This window comes from Ranitomeya variabilis, chromosome 5, assembly GCF_051348905.1.
Source record: "Ranitomeya variabilis isolate aRanVar5 chromosome 5, aRanVar5.hap1, whole genome shotgun sequence".
In the NCBI taxonomy this organism is placed as follows: domain Eukaryota; kingdom Metazoa; phylum Chordata; class Amphibia; order Anura; family Dendrobatidae; genus Ranitomeya; species Ranitomeya variabilis.
Genome location: NC_135236.1, coordinates 289,739,979 through 289,761,037, shown reverse-complemented (window position 1 = coordinate 289,761,037; position 21,059 = coordinate 289,739,979). Strand labels below are relative to the sequence as shown.

At 40.3% G+C, this 21,059-nt stretch overlaps 1 protein-coding gene across 2 annotated transcripts in view; it reads left to right on the top strand.

Annotated features, from left to right (window-relative positions):
• The window catches only part of EXOC4 (exocyst complex component 4), a 605,068-nt gene that overhangs the window by 360,831 nt on the left and 223,178 nt on the right, over positions 1–21,059 (top strand). For both annotated transcript variants that reach the window (XR_013215715.1, XM_077264444.1), the window contains exon 11: positions 7,522–7,741. Coding sequence is in view for 1 of the 2 variants with exons in the window: in XM_077264444.1 (XP_077120559.1) it covers positions 7,522–7,741 (220 nt within the window). In the remaining variant the exon portion in view is untranslated. The remainder of the gene's footprint in view (positions 1–7,521; positions 7,742–21,059) is intronic.

The following is a 21,059-nucleotide window of genomic DNA, read 5'->3' as shown; positions in this document are numbered from 1 at the left end:
GGCTCTCCCGGGGCTGGTGTGACATGTCATGCGATACCTGCTGCCAATCGGCATTGGCTTCTCTCTCCCCTCTTTCAGACAAATTAAGACATCTGGAGGAAATGAGAGGGAAGCCTCCTCTCTTTTTCCGGGTGTGCATAATTATTCTACTATTTATAGAATTACACACTATCATTTGTATATTATATCTAGATTTATGGGGCAATTCATGTGGAAAGTTGAACCTGCACTTTAATGTAAAACACAAGCTAATACAAACATTCATTTTCATAAATCTTTTATTTTGACTAATTTATGCCCAAAACCTTGTTCATTTCACTGAATATAATTTTTAAATTTACCACCATAAAGGTATTGGTGTTGATAATAATATATTTTCTAAGATTTAAAGAGTAACAGTCGTTTTAATTTTTATTTCATAAATCAATAGTTCACATAAGATATTACAAACTTGCCTATTTTTATCAGTGAAATCTGTTTCTTTCTCTGCCATGACTGATCACTCCTTCTCAAAATTTTAAATTTACGGGTATAATCTGTATTCAGTGAAGACATATTTTTCCATTACTGAGATTGGAGATGGCAGTTGCTACTGATTAGTTTCTGTGTAGATACAAGGAGGAGGGTGGAGCTCTGCTGCTAACTCCTCCCTTTTCCTTTCTCCCTTCTACATAGAATTATCAGTAGCGACTGCCATCTCCTATATAGAGGGGAGAGAAGAAAAGGGAGGAGTTAGCAGCAGAGTTCCTCTCTCCTCTTTGCATCTACATAGGAGATGGCAGTTACTACTAATAAGATTCTATTTCAGTAATGGGAAAATTTATCAAATTGTACCTGTAAATTGAGAATTTTGACAATGAAAGATTGGTCCAGATTGCGAAAGAAGCAGATTTCTCCAATTTGATATATTACAAAGTTTCTTACATGTGTACTATTAATTTATGAAATAAAAATGAAAAATGTTTACTCTATTAAAAAAAAAAAAAAAAAAACTGAAAGTACTTGAGCAAATACTATTGAATTTATTTTAAATTTAACCTTCCAGCGTGTGATAAAGAGGTTTAGTGAGTATTTGCAATTACTTCTATTTGTCGTTGTTTATATCTTTCTTGTTTTTTTTTTTTGTTTTTTTTTCAACCTTATTTTTTATTTTAATTTTCTTTGCTGTACCAGGAGGTGGCACACTTTGATTTCATTGATAAGCATTCCCTGTGTAGAAGTTAATTACACAATCGGAAGGTAATAATAAAGCCTGACATGTGTCTGTGAGTTTTAATAGAATGTCGGCACATACAAAGTAGGAAGTAATTGGATTGACAGACACAAAGCCAGTTATTATACCGTTATTATCTGATTGAAATAAGCCGCAGAAGCGCAGGCAACTGTAGCATAACTAATCTGATAATAATGAAGTCCACGCTCCCAGAAGCGTTTGTTGCTTACATGGGAATTGAAAGTAACTAAGTAATACTTGGCCCACCCAAATTTCGTGATCTACCAGTGCTCTGCATGGACATTAAGACCGCAAAGTGGAGAACTAAATTTCCGGTGAAAATAGTGTACATCTAAAGTATTTCTACTAACCCGAAAAGGGAAGATTCATTGTTGCAAAAAAAATAAACAATCTTATTGATATATAGAATATAACAAAATCAGTTTTAAAGTACATGCTAACAAATTGATAGTAGAAGTCAGTAATTCTGTTTTCGCTTCTGGAAAGAGCGATTTGTGCCTTCTATGTGCTCCAATTATTTCTTCTAGTTGCAGACTTGAATGGGTTTGATCCTAAGGCTATTTCTCCCCCTCGCTCTTTATTAGCCGCATTATTAGTATGCATACATGTATCCGTGAGATCTGTAAGCATTATTAGATGTCTTGGGTTATGGTTGGTTAACACCATATTTTTGCCATAAAACAAAGATTTTTTTATTTATTTAATGCTGTGTTCACATCATGCCTGATCTTTGCGCCTTGACCGGTTTCCTTGTCATATACAACCAATGTGAAGTTCAGACATACATCACTGTTTAGCCATTCTATCTGGAAATTCTCAAGTAGCATAGCGGCTTACAATAATAAATGTCACTACATTTTAAAATCCCTTACTATTCCAACTAAATGGCCAGCAATTCTCTTTACGTTGACATGCCATAATGCACACATGACAGTGGGATCCAATCACTGGCTACGTAACACTCACATTTTTTTTCCTCTTTTTCTCTTTCTCTTGCGCTATTATAATCTGTTCTGTATTACTACATTAAAACCTGTAAAAAATAAAGCAATTTTTGTAAGTCTGTTATGACATTTCGAGAACGGATTCTAGAGCGTTTTGTCACAGACTTTATTCTCTCTGTGGCGTTTCGAAACCTTCTCTCTTTAATGCAGGGAAAGACCATAGGGAGATATAACTTGTAAATGGGGATAATAAAGGCAGCTGCTGAGAACCAGAGCGCTGAGGTAGCAAGACAAGAAGCTGTGTGTCGGCTGTGGATTTCTGCATTCATGCACAAGCAGCGGGGATTTCACTTGAGGAAAGCCATTAACAGCCACAACCCAGCATGCGCCAACAAGCATCAAACGTATAATTCATCAAATACTCCAAAAACCATCTCCCAGCTATCTCACAACCACCTAGAAATGTATACAATAATCATATGTCACCTGGTACATTGCTGGGGATGAGTTTACAAACATAATGGATAATTTAAAGAAAACAAAACTCAAAGCCTTCATTATTTCCATATAGAACCCTGGGAACTGCGCCATGAAAGATTTATAACTATTATATATGCCAGTTTTTCCCCTCTTTTGTCATGACAGGTAGCACTTACAGTATATGTGACTTTGTGGTTTTTTAACTACTTGTTTGAAGTTGAGCCTGTCAAGACCTTTAGGCTCTGTTTAGTGATGAGTGAACATGCTCGGATAAGGTGTTATCTGTGCATGCTCGTGTGCTAACCAAGTGACTCCACGTGCTTGAAAAATATGTTCAAGTCTCTGCGGCTGCGTGTCTCACTGCTGTTCTACAGCCGCAACACATGCAGAGATTTCCTGTTGGTTAGGCAACCCCCGCATGTGTTGTGGCAGGTGAACAACACTTTGATTCTTTACGTTAATGAAGGCTACACATGCACCAGTAGTGGAGAGATCCCTCCAACAGCATGAGCTTATTTGATTTTTGCTGAGTGCCTCTAGAAAGAGGTAAATCATGCCAGGGGGAAATAATGTCAAGGAGTGATGTACTTGCCAGCAATTGACCTCCTTGGTGCATGTGAAGGTTCAATTACAGAGATTCAAAGTTAGTTTTCTAAACCATGGAATATTTATTTGTGACAGGGAGGTTTGTTTGAACCTGACTTTTACTACCAAGTGATCTTATTAGTTTGATGATCAAAAGGGTTGTTTAGATTTAACCCCTTAACAACCTCCGATACGCCTTTTAACAGCAGCAGTTAAGGGTACTTAAACCACATCGCCGCTTTTTAACAGCGATGTGGAATAAGTGTATAGGTCCCCCCAGAGTTGGAATTTCTCCAGGTTCTTGGCTACCAGTTGTAGCTGAGACCCCAGAGAGCATGATTCAGGTGGATTTTTTACCAACCCCAATGTTGCTTATACCGTTATTAACGGTATAACGGCAACCGCAAAAGAAAAAAGTCAAATTTTCCATTTAAATTGGGGGGTCCCCTGATCCCTACCTTGGTACCTCTGGAGTCCCTTCATCCCCCTGTGATGTCCCCCTGGCTGCTGGGGTCGACTTCCTTGAGAAAATGGCAGGAGCAGAGCGCCCACCGAGATCTGCCGGCCAGCAACAATAGGAAATGTTTCCTATTGGTTCATTTTGATCACTGTGATGGTCCCTATCACAGTAGTAAAAAATAGTAAATAAAACCCCCTTTTATCACCCCCTTAGTTAGGTAAAAATAATTAAATAAAAAAATATATTTATTTCCATTTTTCCATTAGGGTTAGAGTTGGGCTAATGTTAGGGTTGGGGGTGTATTGGGGTTAGGGTTGGGGTTAGTATTGGGGGGTTTCCACTGTTTAGATACATCAAGGGGTCTCCAAACGCGACATGGCACAACGATTGATTCCAGACAATTTTGCATTCAAAAAGTCAAACGGTGCTCCCTCCCTTCTGAGCCCTGCCATGCACCCAAACAGTGGCTTTCCCCCACATATGGGGATATCGGAGTACTCAGGAGAAACTGCACCACTAATTTTGTGGTCCATTTTCTCTCGATACCCTTGTGAAAATAAAAAAACTTGGTTCCAAAGTAAAATTTTTTGTGACAAAAAAGTAAAATGTTAATTTTTTCCTTCCACATTGCTTTAGTTCTCGTGAAGCACCTGAAGGGTTAATAAACTTCTTGAATGTGGTTTTTGCGTACCTTGAGGGGTGCAGTTTTAGAATGGTGTCACTTTTGGATATTTTCTGTTATATTGACCCCCCAAACTCACTTCAAATGTGAGGTGGTCCCTAAAAAAATGGTTTTGTAAATTTTGATGGAAAAATGAGAAATCGCTGGTCAACTTTTAACCCGTAGAATGTCCTAACAAAAAAAATTGTTTACAACATTGTGCTGATGTAAAGTAGACATTTGGGAAATGTTATTTATTAAGTATTTTGTGTGACATATCTCTGTGATTTAGGGGCGTAAAAATTAAAAATTTTAAAATTTGTCATATTTCTGTTGTTTTCATAAATAAAGTCATATCAAATAAATTTTACCACTAACCTGAAGTACAATATGTCACGAAAAAACAATCTCAGAATCATTGGGATTCGTTGAAGAGTTATAACCACATAAAAGTGACAGTGGTCAGAATTGTAAAAATTGGCCTGGTTATTAATAGTGCTGAGCGAATATACTCGTTACTCGAGATTTCTCGAGCATGCTCGGGGGTCCTCTGAGTATTTTTTAGCGCTCGGAGATTTAGTTTTCTTCGCCGCAGCTGGATGATTTACATCTGTTAGCCAGCATAAGTACATGTGGGGGTTGCCTGGTTGCTAGGGAATCCCCACATGTACTTATGCTGGCTAACAGATGGAAATCATTCAGCTGCGGCAAGAAAAACTAAATCTCCGAGCACTAAAAAATACTCAGAGGATCCCCGAGCGTGCTCGAGAAATCTTGAGTAACGAGTATATTCGCTCATCACCAGTCCTTAAGTACCAAATTGGCTCTGTCACTAAGGGGCTAAAAAAGGCCATATGTATTAAAATAAAAACATATTACCTATTGAACCCCCAATCCAGCAGTAATGACATCATGTTATTTTTTCCATGACCACCATAGCCCCTCATTTCGAGGTTATGTGATGGGCATAACCACATTACTGCTGAGGCCAGTGATTGACTGCAGTGGTTGTCAAAAGATGTGAGTGATGTTGTCACTGCTGATAGACTGGGAACACCAGAGCAGTGGTGCTTGGTTAGCAGAGCATTTAATAAATGGCTATTTTATCATTTTAACCCATTATGTGCCTTAGCATATTATTTAAACTCCCTTTACTCAATGTGCAGAGCAGTTTTGGAGGATGGCACTACATTTCGCATACTTCTGAGTCAAGTTTGTCTGTTCCATTTTTTATGCCACAGCATCTTCAGCTACATGGGGAAACAAAAGCTGCCAGAATCCCTTACTATGTGCATGGTCATGATTCGTCATGTGGCTATTATAAGAACCTAAACATTCCGCATTATCAAATCCTTCATCTCCCCCAATAATGTACAGTATATCTTCTACCTGGCCGACCTAACTCTCCGGATTAGTATGGAAGTTTAATGTTTAAATGTGCTAAAATGATATTAAGTTTCCGAAAAAGGACACCGCCATTTACATATCTTAAATTTGTGAAAGGCATATTCAAGCCACAGCTGCCAGGCTCCGTTTCTGGGGACACCAGGTACAGGTGCATTTATACATATGCAGTGCTCCAGGGACATAAACACATCTATCACTGTTACATGAAGACTGGCAATGATTAGGAGTTAGGTTTGATGTATTTTAAGTGATTAGCTTTAGTTATTCCTAAATTATACTCCATATGAAATGCTGGATATACCTTTTAAATTTCACCTCAAGCAGAATAGTATATACTACATGCACCAAACCTATGTATTACTGCAAGGGCTTACTGTATTTTGTCGTTGGCCGCTGCGCACAAAAGAAGTGGCCAATTTATGCGCTAAGAATCTTCATTTTAACCTATTTCTAGAGCAGAAATGCAATTCCAATTTCATATATTTTATGTTTGCAAGCTATAACAACTTTAATTTATTTATATATGGAGGTGGATATTCTTAGTATGCACCTGTTCACACCTGATTTCTGTTTGGAAGTGACAGTCAGTCTTTGATATATATTTACAGGAACTTCTGTGTCATACTGTTGCTGCAACAATTGCAATAACGGGCGATCAAAAGATTGTATCTACCCCAAAATGGTATCAATAAAAACATCAGCTCGGTGTGCAAAAAATAAGCCCTCGCCCAGCGACAGATCCCAAAAAATGAAGACGCAACGGGTCTTGGAAAATGGCTCCATTATTTTTTTTTATTTTTTTTATCTGCAAACTTTAGATTTTTTTTCACCACTTTTATGAAAAAAAAGTTCCTAGACACGTTTGGTATCTGTGAACTCATAATGAACTAGAGAATCATAATGGCAGGTTAGTTTTAGCATTTAGTGAACATGGTAAAAAAAATATATGTGGAATTGCACTTTTTTTTGCAATTTCACTGCACTTTGAATTTTTTACCTTTTTTCCAGTACACGATGTGGTAAAACCAATGGTGTTGTTAAAAAGTACAACTCACCCCCCAAAAAACAAGCCCTCACATGGCCATATTGACTGAAAAATAAAAAAAAAAGTTATGCCTCCGTTAAGAAGGGAAGAAAAAAATGCAAAAATGGAAAACCCCAAGTTTGTGCATAGGTTAAAGCTCCTGGTGCACAATGTTTGTGCTGATTTTAGGCACCAGAGCAGGTCTGGATGTCTGAGGCAGTAGAGCATTGGTGATTGTTATGCACGATGCGCCCCAGCACATAGCGACCCCACTATAACGTTACATGGTCCGCCACTTCTTGGCTGAATTGCGGTGGTTTCTACACACTTCCACTAGGAATGGAAGAAATTTGCACACTAACTTGCTGCAACAATGGCATCTAATTACAATAGTACATTCACTTTCAGGTCTTTAGAATGACCCGTTCATTCACAAATGTTGTGGAGGCAGACTGCATGACTATGTGCTTGATTTTATACTACTGTGGCAACGGGAAAAAAAACTTGAGTGTAAAGGTTAAAATAGTTAAAAGGTCTTGCGTTTGTCCATATAGTGTGTATAAATATTATGAAAACCATGGTAGGCTTTTCTATATTCTGTTGAGCCATTTCCATCAGTTCACAGACTACTGTATTAAGAAAAATAAATATTAGGAAAGATCACTTAATGTATAGGCAATATATTAGTTATAATGATCCATTTTCCCTTTTGCTTTCTCTTTTCAGGTTTATTCAGGAGATTGAGCATGCCATTGGATTTGGACCAACAAAACAATGTCCCTTGCGAGAGTTTCTTACTATGTACATCAAAAACATCTTCTTAAATCAAGTGCTGGCAGAGATCAACAAAGAAATCGAAGGAGTCACCAAGGTGTCAGATCCTTTGAAGCTTTTGGCTAGCGCTGACATTATGAAGATTTTGGGTGTTCAACGGCCACTGTTACAGGTATGTGTAAAGGTGAATCATTGGTTTCCAACGTTATTAGTCAACTAGTCCATTCCTGTAGCATCTTTGTTAAGCCTAGTCTAGTAACCCTCGTTGGCCATTTTTCTGTGAGCTGGTGTGTCCTACTGCTTCGTGGCTAAGATGTTTATGCTTGCAAGAATTTTCCACTTTATAATAACAGCACATTCAATCATCATAAAGCATAAAAATTGCAGTCAGAAGGGTGGAGTCACTTGTTGAAAGTTACTAAGCCATTAAAAGGGTTTTCCCAATAACAAAGTTCATTTTAATCAATAGATCATGGTATGATCAGACCATGTCCCTGTACTGTCAGACATTACACAGTATATAGCAGGGGCACATTTATAAGATCTCAGCACAGGAACATTTTTTTTTTTTAAACACATCCAATTGCGGAAATTATTATTATTCAAAAATCTATTGATTAAAATCAACTTTAAAATTAATTTTAATTGTGGTAAAACTCCTTTAAGTACAATTTGCACTTCTGGCTACATTCTCTATGTCTATGATGTATCTTTAGGCATGAATTCTTCTACTAACCCCTTTCCGATATCGGGCATAATAACACGCTGATGTCGGACACCCCCTGTTTGCGCCGGAGCCCACACCTTTCTAGGCACATGTCAGCTGATATATACAGCTGACAGGTGCCCGCAACAGCAGCAGGTGGAGTCGCGATCCACCCGCAGCCGTTAACTAGTTAAAGGGAGTCTGTCACCCCCAAAATCGTATATGAGCTGCGACCACCGGCATCAGAAGCCTATCTACAGCATTCTGTAATGCTGTAGATAAGCCCCCGATGTAACCTGAAAGATCAGAAGTAAAGGTTATATTATACTTACCCAGGGGCAGCCCCGCTGTGGTCCTGGTCCGATGGGTGTCGCGGTCCGGTCCAGCGCCTCCTATGTTCATATGATGACTACCTCTTCTTATCTTCTTGCCGTGGCTCGGGCGCAGGCGTACTTTGTCTGCCCTGTTGAGGGCAGAGCAAAGTACTGCAGTGCGCAGGCGCTAAGAAAGGTCAGAGAGGCCGGGCGCCTGCACATTGCAGTACTTTGCTCTGCCCTCAACAGGGCAAATAAAGTACACTTGCGCTGGAACCGCGGCAAGAAGACAAGAAGAGGACGTCATCATATGAAGATAGGAGGTGCTGGACCGGACCGCGACGCCCATCGTACCCGGGAAAACAGCGGGGACCGCCCCTGGGTGAATATAATATAACCTTTATTTCTGATCTTTCAGGTTACATCGGGGGCTTATCTACAGCATTACAGAATGCTGTAGATAAGCCCCTGATGCTGTTGGTCGCAGCTCATATGCGATTTTGGGGGTGACATTCCCTTTAAAAACTGCTGTCAATCTCTGACAGCATCATTTAACTCTCACTTTCGGCATGCGCACTGGAAATTCCGCCCATCGGTGACCCTGTCACGTGATCGCAGGTCATCAATTACAACAAGAGGTCTCCAGCAGACCTCTATGGTTGTCATAGCCAGATTGCTGTGAGCGCCGCCCGGTGGAAGTGTAGCTTCTAGTCTCCCATGGAGACTATTGAAGCATGCAAAAAGTAAAAAAAAATGTTTTTAAAAATATTCAAAAATAAAACAATTTAAAAGTTCAAATCGCACCCCTTTCGCCCCATTCAAAATAAAGCAATATAAAAATCATACACAAATTTGGTATCGCCGTGTTCAGAATCGCCCAATCTATCATTTAAAAAAAAAATTAACCTGATCATTAAACAGCGTAACGAAAAAAAAGTCAAAATGCCAGAATTATGCTTTTTGGTCGCCACAACAGTGCATTAAAATGCAATAACAGGCGATCAAAAGATTGTACCTGCACCAAAATGGTATCATTAAAAGCGTCAGCTCGGCACGCAAAAAATAAGCCCACACCCAACCGGAGATCATGAAAAATGGAGACACTACGGGTATCGTAAATTGGCACACACTTTTTTTTAACAAACTTCAGAATTTTTTTTCACCACTTAAATAAAAAAAAAAACCTAGACATGTCTGTTGTCTATGAACTCGTAATGACCTGGAAAATCATAATGGCAGGTCAGTTTTACCATTTAGTAAAAATGGTAAAAAAAACAAACAAACAAAAAAAAAAAACTGTGGAATTTCACTTTTATTTGCAATTTCACAGCATTTGGATTTTTTTTTTTAACCTTTTTCCAGTACACAGTATGATAAAACCAATGGTCTCGTCCCATAGAAAAAAAGCCCTCACACGCCCATATTGACGGAAAAATAAAAAAGTTATGGCTCTGGTAAGAAGGGGAGCAAAAAATGAAAATGCAAAAAAAAAATACCCCAGGTCGTTAAAGGGTTAACAAGGGTTTGTAAATGAAATGGTCAAAAATAAATAGAAAAGATGTCTATAAACTTTGGCCAGGTAAGTTACATGTAATAGATGTCCTCTGTTTTTTCCCCTATATGCAGTAAGTAACCCCCTTATAATACACTCTGCTCAGGGAATCGCTTGTTCTAAGTACACTGGCACGTTCGCATAGATATGGGTGAATACATTGCTTTCATTTTTGTGGATTGGGTCTGCTTCTTCGATGCATATTGACCATATTGGTTTTCTGCCTCCTTCACTGAATTGGTTACTATTTTACGGTATTTCTCTATTACATTCGTTCAGATGAATAAGAATGTGATGTCATAATTGTGCTCACCAAATGATATTCTATAAATTTTGATGTTTCTTTTTATTTCACACATTAAATTGCGGAATTAATTTTTTTTAATACATTTCCTCTCAACTGAAGTTCAAACTAGTTCTCTCGAAAGTTAAGATTGTGTCCATTCCCCTCTCCATCACCCCATGAAATGAGCAGCCTTCACTGACAGCTTAGGCAATGGAGTATCCACTGTAGAACATTTCCCTGGCAGTAACCCGTGTTTCCCTCTGATCGACAGACTATACCCACGTTTCTTCCTAGGTTGACGCATCGATTTACTTGTCTTGGTATAAACCCGCGTGAGTTCTCATTTCTGCACATTCAAGCACTAATGTTGGAGCAGATTGTCAGCTGCAGGAGGGATCAATAGTTCCCCTCTGAAAAGTTTGGGCTGTAAAAGATACTTGTTTTTAACCTTTGCTCCACTGATCTACTCATAATATAAAAAATGTATTATATTTTTTTTTCACTTACACATCAGCTTACATAATTTATGAGAAAAAGCTTTAAAATGTCTACGGCGCTTACTGTGAACCCACACGGAGGGTCTCTCGCTCAATTTCATCAGTGACAAAGATATTTAACGTGTTTTTATACAGTTGCTCTTTTTTGTACTCAGTGAAACGTGGTGTAGCAATTACATTGCTCATGAGCTCGCTTACAAGCTAAAATGTTAAGAACTTTTACAGTAACAGCTAAATGAAAGCAGTTTCTAAAATCTCATTCACACAGTATGTATTTATTTTCTTTGCTCTCACGCAGCTTTTTGCTACTTTCAAAACTCCAGTTTTGCTGAGTGCTAGCATCTTTTGTTGGTGCATTTTTGCTGCATATTTTTTGTGAAGATTGCATTTGTGATTTTTCTACAGTACATGTTTAGTAAAGTTAGTTTTATTCACCAAATACGTGGCAAAAACTGCGCTACGTTTTTGTTGCATTTTACCACTTTCTCGTTGCTTTCTATGGGTTACTAATACTGACAGAATTGACACGCTGGAGATTTTGAAAACGCTGCAGTGCTCAAATTCAGTCAGGAAAACAATAAGCGTGTGCAGGAGATTTTTAAAATCTCATAACTTTTGCTGGTACTGTACAAAACAGCTTATTTTCTGCGGTCAAAAATGCAGCATGTCCATTCTTTTAGCATTTTTTTTTACTGCAGTTTTCCCCATTGGGTTCAAAATGGCTTAGTACCAAAGATGCGTCAAAAAAATTGCACAAAAAATTGCACCAAAACGCATAGCACAGCCTGTGATTTTCTAGCCATAGCCTGCGTTTTTCATGCAGAAAAAAATTGCTGCTCGTGAGTATCCGATTTGTTTGCAATTTTGTCATTTGGGTACCATTACTATGCGTTGTATTTACTTATTAGAGAGGTGGAACCCGCAGTATATATGGTGCAGGCTAGACTGGGGTATGAATTGAAAGAGATCCCCTGTCCTTCACATTTAGACTATATTCACACTGAGTTTTTTTTAGATGGTCAAAATCCATGAGATTTTCAAGCAGAAACTGGTTGATGCTCTCAAAAATGCCTACACCCACACACATGGATTCAAATATCTCCACTCAACAGCCATCACTTCGTATGATACCACCACACAATATCATTGCCCCACAGCTCCCCCACACAGTATGGAGGTCCCCCAGTATAATGCTCTCACTTCTCCCACTCAGGATTATGGACCCTCAGTATGATGCTCCCACAGCCCCCACTCAGTATGATGCCATCACTCGATATGATACCCCATATGCCCCTTAGCATGATGGCCCATGAGTATAATGCTTCCACAGCCCCTGCTAAGTATTATCACCCCCCTCATTATGATACCCTACAGCCCTCACACCACACATATTTCCCCCCCAGCATGCTACACACATTATGATTGACCAGTAGTATGATAGTATGATACTTCTACAGCTCCTTATTCAGTATAATGGCCCCACAGCCCACCCCACACTCGGTTTGATGGCCCCAAATCCCAACCCCCCACTCAGTTTGATGCCCCAATGCAAGTCTCCAACTCGGCATAATTGTCCCCAATTCCAAACCCTCCATTCAGTATGATGACCTCCAATGCGAGACACTCACTCAGTATGATGGCCCCCTTATTCCAGCCCCCACTCAGTATGATGTCACCATAACCCATCTCCCACTCAGTATGATATCACCATAACCCATGTCCCACTCAGTATGATGTCCCCTAATGCCAGCCCACCACTCAGTATCATGCTCCAAATTTCAGCCTCCAACTCACTATAATGACCTCCAATGCCAGCTTTCTACTCAGTATGATGCCCACCATTCAGTGTGATGTCCCCCACAGCCAACCCCCACACATTATGATGACCTTTGGCTCCCTATTCAGTATACCATTGAAATAAACCATCCTCGTCCTGAGGATGCAGATACCGCTGAAATTGTGATAACTAGTGGGGGGCAGAGGCAACTGCCAAGCGGTGCCAGGTCCTCCTGGCTTACAGGCCACATTGTGGCTGTGCAGTCTGCTGCTATGGTTGGTATGTCCTTGATCATGACTGGCTTGTCTGTTCAGCTGCTTCCAGCTTTCTAGAAGCGTAGTCAGGACACTGGTGAGAGATTCCTAACTGGGTCTGCTGTGTAACACTCCTTCTGATCCTTATGAAAAAAGTGTCCCTTGCACTAGTGTTTTTATATATACTCCTTGAGAATGTTGTGTTGATGCAAAGGCATCGCTGGTTGCTGTTAGACTGCTATAGCAACATGGGTCCTAATGAAGTTCCCTAAGTCTGCTAAATTTGTAGACCCGTTAGATACTGGCGGAGAGTTCACATACCACCATGCTATTGTGACCAGTAAATATATGCACACCGCTGTGGAGCAGATCAAGCAACAAAGTCCAAAGCGAATGGGCTGGAGTCCTCTATAAATCCATATATTTCTGTTGCTAGGAAAACCAACTGTGCTGGATAACATGTGATGCTGACAGTCATGCTGTGTGGTAAAGCTGTGGGTGGATGATAAAGCTTGGCTACGGTAGAGAGAAGTGGGCAATGCTGGAGAGGGCAACCAAGCGTGTATGTTTGCAGTGGCTGCAGTAGTCATTGAAGACCTGGCATTAAAACTGGTGATGGTCTCCTTAGTTCTCAGAAAGAATAAACTGTTGTGAAATAAAGACCTTTTAATTTCCATCCTAATCTTCCACCACTCTAATGCTGCTGTTCTAGGGGTCTCATCCAGGACAGTAAGTTATTACATCCCATCCACATTGTAATCGGAGACCAATTGTCTGCCGTCATATGACTGATCAACAAGATGTTATCACATTTGGTGGTGTGACATCATGTTCATAACTCACCTAACTTTGCAGCCAATCAATCCTTTGCCGCTGCCAATTTTTAAGAAAAAAATACAGATAAAACCATTTAATGTTTAAACCTAGTTTAAAGCAGCAATACAACTTTGTAACTGTCAGCTCAGTTGCTAGGATCAAGTGTTTCTGGTGTAGACAAGACTATTAACGAGAGAAAGTCAAGTCTATTTTTTTGTCTATTTAAATTTACCTCTTCAACACGTTACTCCCACAAGTTAGATCTTTACAATCGTTGCATGCTAACTCCTCTTTAGGGTATTTGGCCTAAGTTCAGTGACATTTCATTATATTAACAAATATGAGTTTTGGAATTTTATTGCTGTTTTTTTCCCTGTATGATGTCTCTATTTGCTCCAAACTATATGCTCCTAGCTGTCAAACAAATAATTTACCATTAGGTCTCATCAATCACAGAAACTAGTCTTTTAACAGAACTATGATGATCACAGATAAGATATAAATGGAGGTCTGTGAGACTAGGTGTAACTGTGTACAGTAAGTGGGTACCCAGCAAAATTTTATAGGGTTTCCACTGCAGATTATGCATAAGCCACTCCACTTAGCAGGTTCCAGACCAACCCTTACATTTACCGTATATCCCCTATACAAGGATCTGGGCTTACAACAGGGCCCCCATGGATTGCATCTACGGAGATGTTGCAGGCTGGTGGAACAAACTCAGAGAATGGTTCACTAGCTGGGACAAAACCAGAGAGGGTAGATACAGATGAAATAGTCTGATGAGGTCAGGAGATGGGTAAGGTCAGAGCCATGGGGACACATTCAAGAGCAAATTGGTCAAGCAAATGGAGAACTGAGTCAGTCCACGGTCAGCAACAGAAATCTAGCAAGTAAAATCAGAACAGAGCTACAGGAGAATCAAACAGGATTAGTATCTCTGATGGAAGAGCTGTGAAAGCAAATAGCACTAAGCACCCACAGTATCTGTCCAGCCACACTAGTATCTCTGGCTGGACAGATACTGTGGTGCTTAGTGCTATTTTCCATGACCACTCTTCCATCACCTGCGCTGTACACAGAGTGAATACAGTAGCACTTGGTGATGGACGTAGTTGCTGGAGAAGGTCCTGGTGGAGATATGACTATAGGGCAGAGAGATGCCATCCATAAAGCTTGTATCTGTTAAGGAACATGGCACCCAGTGTTGGGATAAGTTGGGAGGATAGATTCAAGAGCTAGGAGATTGACTGCAGATAAAGTAGGGCAGAGGTCTCAAACTGCTTTCCTCAAGGGCCGCAAACAGGTCATGTTTTCAGGATTTCCTTGTACTGCACAGGTGATAATTTAATCACCTACACACAATGATTATAGCACCTTGTGCAATGCTAAGGAAATCTTGAAAACACGCTTGGTTTGCGGCCCTCGAGGAATGCAGTTTGAGACCCCTGAAGTAGGCTGAAAAATGACTACAATGGATGTAGAGTCTCAGGTTACATTGAATTGGTAAAGGATTCTCTGAGCCTTTATTTATCTAAAAAGCCTAAATAGTTTAAACTAGTTAATTGTAAGGTTGAAAATGGTGTGTCTTTGCTCCAAAACTGCTGCATAGACATGGATTTAAAAAATAAAATGCTGATGACCTGCAGCCACCAGTAGCAGGAGCTTTAGAACCTACTAAATACTTTATTATGTCTTATCTGTGGCAACAGTAGTTAGTAAATATGTTATCTCGTCTTGGAACTTCTGTAACCAAAACTTGCTGCAACCACTACAAAATGAAGAAATTAACTAGCCTAGAATTTTTAATTTAAAAGCAACATAATTAGAAAATCTGATTTACAAATGAAATGACTTGGGGGTTTTTGTGAGCAGCTATGCTCTAGGGGACTTTATTGAAGTATTATGCTATAGCAGTTTCAGATGAGCAGCGTTTATATATGGTAGGAGTTTGTAGTCTACAGCGTAAGAAATAAATAGTTTTTCTTTGTTTCGAGCAAAACAGATCTAGCAAATTACAAGGCACCAAATGTTCCTGTCCATATTAAGCAGATTTAACTAAAGTAATTACATTACAGTATATGACCCATATTAATGACATTATCAAGGTCCAGCTAGCACAAGATTGTATTTTTGTTTTCTAAACGCTCCTTATGGTGATGGTGGGCCGTTTATATGGAAATGTCAACTCATTGACCTGCTGCCAGTCATCGTTCTGGGACCTGAGTTACATTTGATCTTTCTTTGTAATAAGCTCTCTAGTGATAGAGATCCAGCTGTCATTCTTCTGCCGTGCGGAGGGAGAGAGCATAGAATGTGTCGCTCACATCTTCCATCTTCATTCGCCCTCATCTCAGAGATGCAGCTGAGAGAAAGCACTGTCTCCTTTAAATGAAGCCTGACATCGCAACTGACCAGAGTTGATGAAACTGCAAAGAAAAAAGGCAATCTAAGAGCAGGGAAATTTGATTTATTTCACACCTGCATCCGGAGCAATATTTGTAAGAAGAAAATGAAGCTTCGTCTTGAACAATGTGTTGACCTAAGATGAGAAAATTGATTTGAGGAGCGTTTGTAACTGTTTGCGCAGAAGAGAAGGCTGCAAATCACTCAGTATTATTTTGGCCAATAAGTCTTGTAACACGCAGATTTTCAACCCATGCATCATAAACAGGTGATGCGGCAGCCCCTGCGTACTGACACGTTCGCAAACCGCACTTACGATTTAGTTTCTAATAGTTTATCATAGGCAAATCCCAAAATGATAATTTATTGCAAAGGTTCATCGTTAGATTTTAAACCTAATGTTATAAACAGGTCGCTGCTCACAATATGACTTTGTATTTTACACTTAATTGGAGCCAACAATGTTTCAATGATCCATGTCACCGTTTATTGGGAGTAATGTAAGACCTCAGTCTCTCAGGCTTGATTACCAATTGGGCTGAGAATGTAGTGGAGTTAAAAAAACAAAAAACAAACAAACAGATGTTGTTGTAACTGGATGTGAATCTGTGGTCTGGTTCTTTAGCAAAGATGTGTTTTGTGCAGCCTTGGTTATTACCATTGACACAATTTAAAGAGAACCTGATAGGTTCAATAATGTTATCAACCAGGAGATATAGGGTTAATAGTTTTATGAAGGAGCATGGTGGCAGTACTGAAAGTGCAGCATTCTGACAAAATCTCCAGGGAGCCGCCGTCTTTCAATCATGCAGGCGTGCCCTGAGCAATAACAGTCACCGCTCACCGCACCGAGAAATAAAGTTCATTTTCTCGCGGGTGCCGCCGTTTCAGCAGTGTCCAGGCCCCTACATAATGCTGTTAACCTGCAAATTAACTCCCTATATCCGCAGACCTGACAGGTTCCCTTTAATACTCTTTCTTCCTGTGTGCTGAACTGGGCTAGATGTACAAGGGTTGAATACTGCTGTGTCAGACAAGTGCATGTTGCCCACTTGGGAGCTCATATTAGAGATCTATTGGAGCAAATTGCAACACTGGTAATCTTTACATGAGCATGCTACTCACTAGGCAAACAATTAGTAGGTAATACATAGAGAAGGGGGTTAGGTTGAGCAGGCAAGAAGCTTTGTTAATATAGTAATGGGGACTGGAACGGGGGTCTAAGAAAAAGGAATGCTACTCTCCTTTTTCTGTACTTTCCAGTAAAATTTCCAAAATGGGAGAGGAGGAAAGGTTGTTGGTCTCAGAAACGGAAACTATAGTGAATGATCCTCTAAATATTTTTTAAGAATTAAGCTGCAAGCTAAAGGGAAGGATTTTGAAAGTAGAATTTTCTGCAATACGGTCTATGCCTTGTGCATCACAGGGAAACAGTGGGAACTTAGGAACCTAAATGCACAGCGTAGAGGGGTTGTCCACTACTTGGACAACCACATCTCAATCAGTATTTTCCCCCCTTATAAAATAATAACAGGTATAGTCACTTCTAGTGTGAGGCTCGTTCCAGCGGTGTTTGCACTGGATTGCGTGACATTGGCTGCAGTGCTCGCGTGACATTGGCTGCAGTGCTCGCGTGACATTGGCTGCAGTATTCGCGTGACATTGGCTGCAGTGTTCGCGTGACATTGGCTGCAGTGTTCGCGTGACATTGGCTGCAGTGCTCGCGTGACATTGGCTGCAGTGCTCGCGTGACATTGGCTGCAGTGCTCGCGTGACATTGGCTGCAGTGCTCGCGTGACATTGGCTGCAGTGCTCGCGTGACATTGGCTGCAGTTCTCGTGTGACAATGGCTGCAGTGCTGGCTTGACATTGGCTGCAGTTCTCACGTGACAATGGCTGCAGTGCTGGCTCGACATTGGCTGCAGTGCTCGCGTGACAATGGCTGCAGTGCTGGCTTGACATTGGCTGCAGTTCTCGTGTGACAATGGCTGCAGTGCTGGCTTGACATTGGCTGCAGTTCTCACGTGACAATGGCTGCAGTGCTGGCTCGACATTGGCTGCAGTGCTCGCGTGACAATGGCTGCAGTGCTGGCTTGACATTGGCTGCAGTTCTCACGTGACAATGGCTACAGTGCTGGCTCGACATTGGCTGCAGTGCTCGCGTGACAATGGCTACAGTGCTCACGTGACATAATAATCAGTGTCTCTTCACGTCTTTGGACAAATTAGACATCTGGATGAAGTGAGAGCTGCGACTGCTCTGTCACTTCATTCGTATGTCTGATTTGTCCAAAGGTAGAGAGAGTGAACCGGCCCTGGGTGCGCAAGTGCTCCACAACGGTGCCAGCATCGAAGGGGAGTATACTGGTTATTATTTTATTGCACAATGTCTTTAAGTCTTGTTGCACAGAAGAAAGATTTCAGTTCATAGAATGCTGAGCTGTCTTTTCATCGGATTGCAATATGTATTCTACAGGTAAATTGTACCTAAAAGGAAGGGGATCTGCTTTGCTGTGGAAGACAACTGTATTTTTGATGTAAGCTAAAGATCCCCCAACATGATCAATGAGTTGGAAGGTCTGCTCCATAATCAGAAAGTGCAGACTGGTACAGTATTGATTATGGTACTTTTTTAACTACCCAGATATTAACTTGGGTAATTGTTCTGCTTCAGCTGCAAAGTAGAGAAAATTTCTCTGCTTGTGTCATCATCATTTTATGGGCCAGTCTGGTGAAGACCCGACAAAAGGTGATGATGATCTGTTGTATTTGCTCATTTCTAACAATGCAGAGCTTGTTGGAAATGTCAGTGTTGGCGAAATCCTTGCTACTAGTGACCACAATATTTTTTTTTATCTTTTGCTTACATTGTAAAATACATACTCAGGCAGGGAGCGCAAAAACATAATTTTTAAAAGGCAACACTTCAGGACATTGACTGAGAGCAGCTACTGACAGATAATGATACACATGATAAATAGGAGCACTTTCAGTCTATATTGTCAGTCAGACCGGAAATTGTATTCCTATAGGTATGAGTTGTAGACAACAAAAATTAAACAGCATGGCTTACACCTACAGTTAGGATGGCTACTATTGACAAAAATGGGAATTTAGAATTAATCTGAGGGGTCAGCGATGGCATTTAAAAGCTAAAAAGAGCTGAATAGAATCTGTAAAATGGTAATCAAATCAGCTAAGTCAGAAAATGAACGTCCGATAGCGAAGGCAAACATGACAAATATACAGTGAAGCCAATGCTGCTTGGCCACAGAGATTGTCTGACGTAACAATGTCACTCAATCCCCAGGACAGCCAGGCGCCACTAGAACGGCACCTAGGTGAGTGGAAATGTTATATTTTTACTGGGGAAAACCTAGAGATTTAGAAGGGGTCGTCCAAGTAATGGACAACTCCTTTAACATCCATTTGTGGAGAAAATGTCCATGAGGCCCGGAAAGGGACTATATACAGAAGTTTGCTAAGGAAACAAGTTGTCTAACATGATCCATTTTATGAAGAGGTGAGTCAAAACTGAAATGGAGGTTAAATTGTGGATAAAGAGTTTTTGGACTTTGCAAAGGCTTCTGACACTGTCCGACTCAGACACCTAATGGGTAAATTAAGGCCTACAGCAGGGATCCCCAATGTGTCTCGTGAGACATTTATGTGTGCCTCGAGGCTGCTCTGTGCATTAGCATCAGGTCTAGCAAACCGCTATGAAGAGCAAGTCTACTGTTGGCGAGTAGCCCTGCACAGAATACCAGATCTGGATGAGAATATGCTACATACTAGCTTTTACTTAGGATGATACTTCCAGTCAGAGGAGGTCCTTGAAGCTGGATGCAGTAGTGTGGTGGGAGTTCCTGATGCAAGAATACCAAAGGTAGGTAAGGTGAGAAACCTTGGATCTAGGAATACTTACTCAATGTGATTTCTATGAGGAAGCTGTGGCTGTTATATTGTTAATGGGAGCTTTGGTTATCTCTACTGTTGGAAAGAGGGTGAGCAAGAACTGAATGTCACTACTCCAGGGGCTGAGTGAGGCTCCTGGTTGTGGACTTTGACCCTCTATCCGCACTGAATATGGCTCTCAAGGTAGGAAAGAAGAAAGATTGGGGACCACTGGTCTACAGGCTTAGAAGTAAGGTATGTAATTGGATCAAAAACTGTCTCAAAGACCTCACTGGAGCTTTGATGAATGACTGATACTCTAAATGGTCTCTAGTTTTAAGTGATGTGCCCCAAGGTTCAGTGCTGGGTCTGCTATTCAACGTATTTATTAATGAAATAGAAGATGGGATTAATCGTGTTGTTTCTACTTTTACATATGACACCAACTATTTAGTATAGTGGTCTATGGAAAATGTTCATAAGTTACAGCCTGACTTGGATAAACTGAGTGTTTTGGCACCCAGTTGGCAGATGAGGTTCAATGTTAAGAAGTGTAAAGTTATGCACCTGGGCACTAATAATATGTGGGCATAGAGTAACTTGTAAAGAAGAATCTGTGTTCACTTGTAGATCACAGACTAAATAACAGCATGCAATGTCAATCAGCAGCTTCTAAAGCCAGCAGGATGTTGTCATGTATTAGGAGGCATGGACTCGCAGCACAGAGATGCTATTCTACCACTTCACAAAGTGTAAGTGCAATTCTGGGCACCAGTTCATAGAAAGGATTCCCTGGAGTTAGAAAAGGTACAAAAAGAGTCGCAAAACTGATAAGTGGCATGGAAGATATTAGTTAAAAGGAAAGATTATAATTATTGTTTATTTAGTTTCGAGAAGAGATGTCTATAGGAGAACATGATTAACTTGTACAAGTGCATAAATGACCGATACAAAAGCTGTTAAATGTAAAAAAAAAAAATCCTTTAAA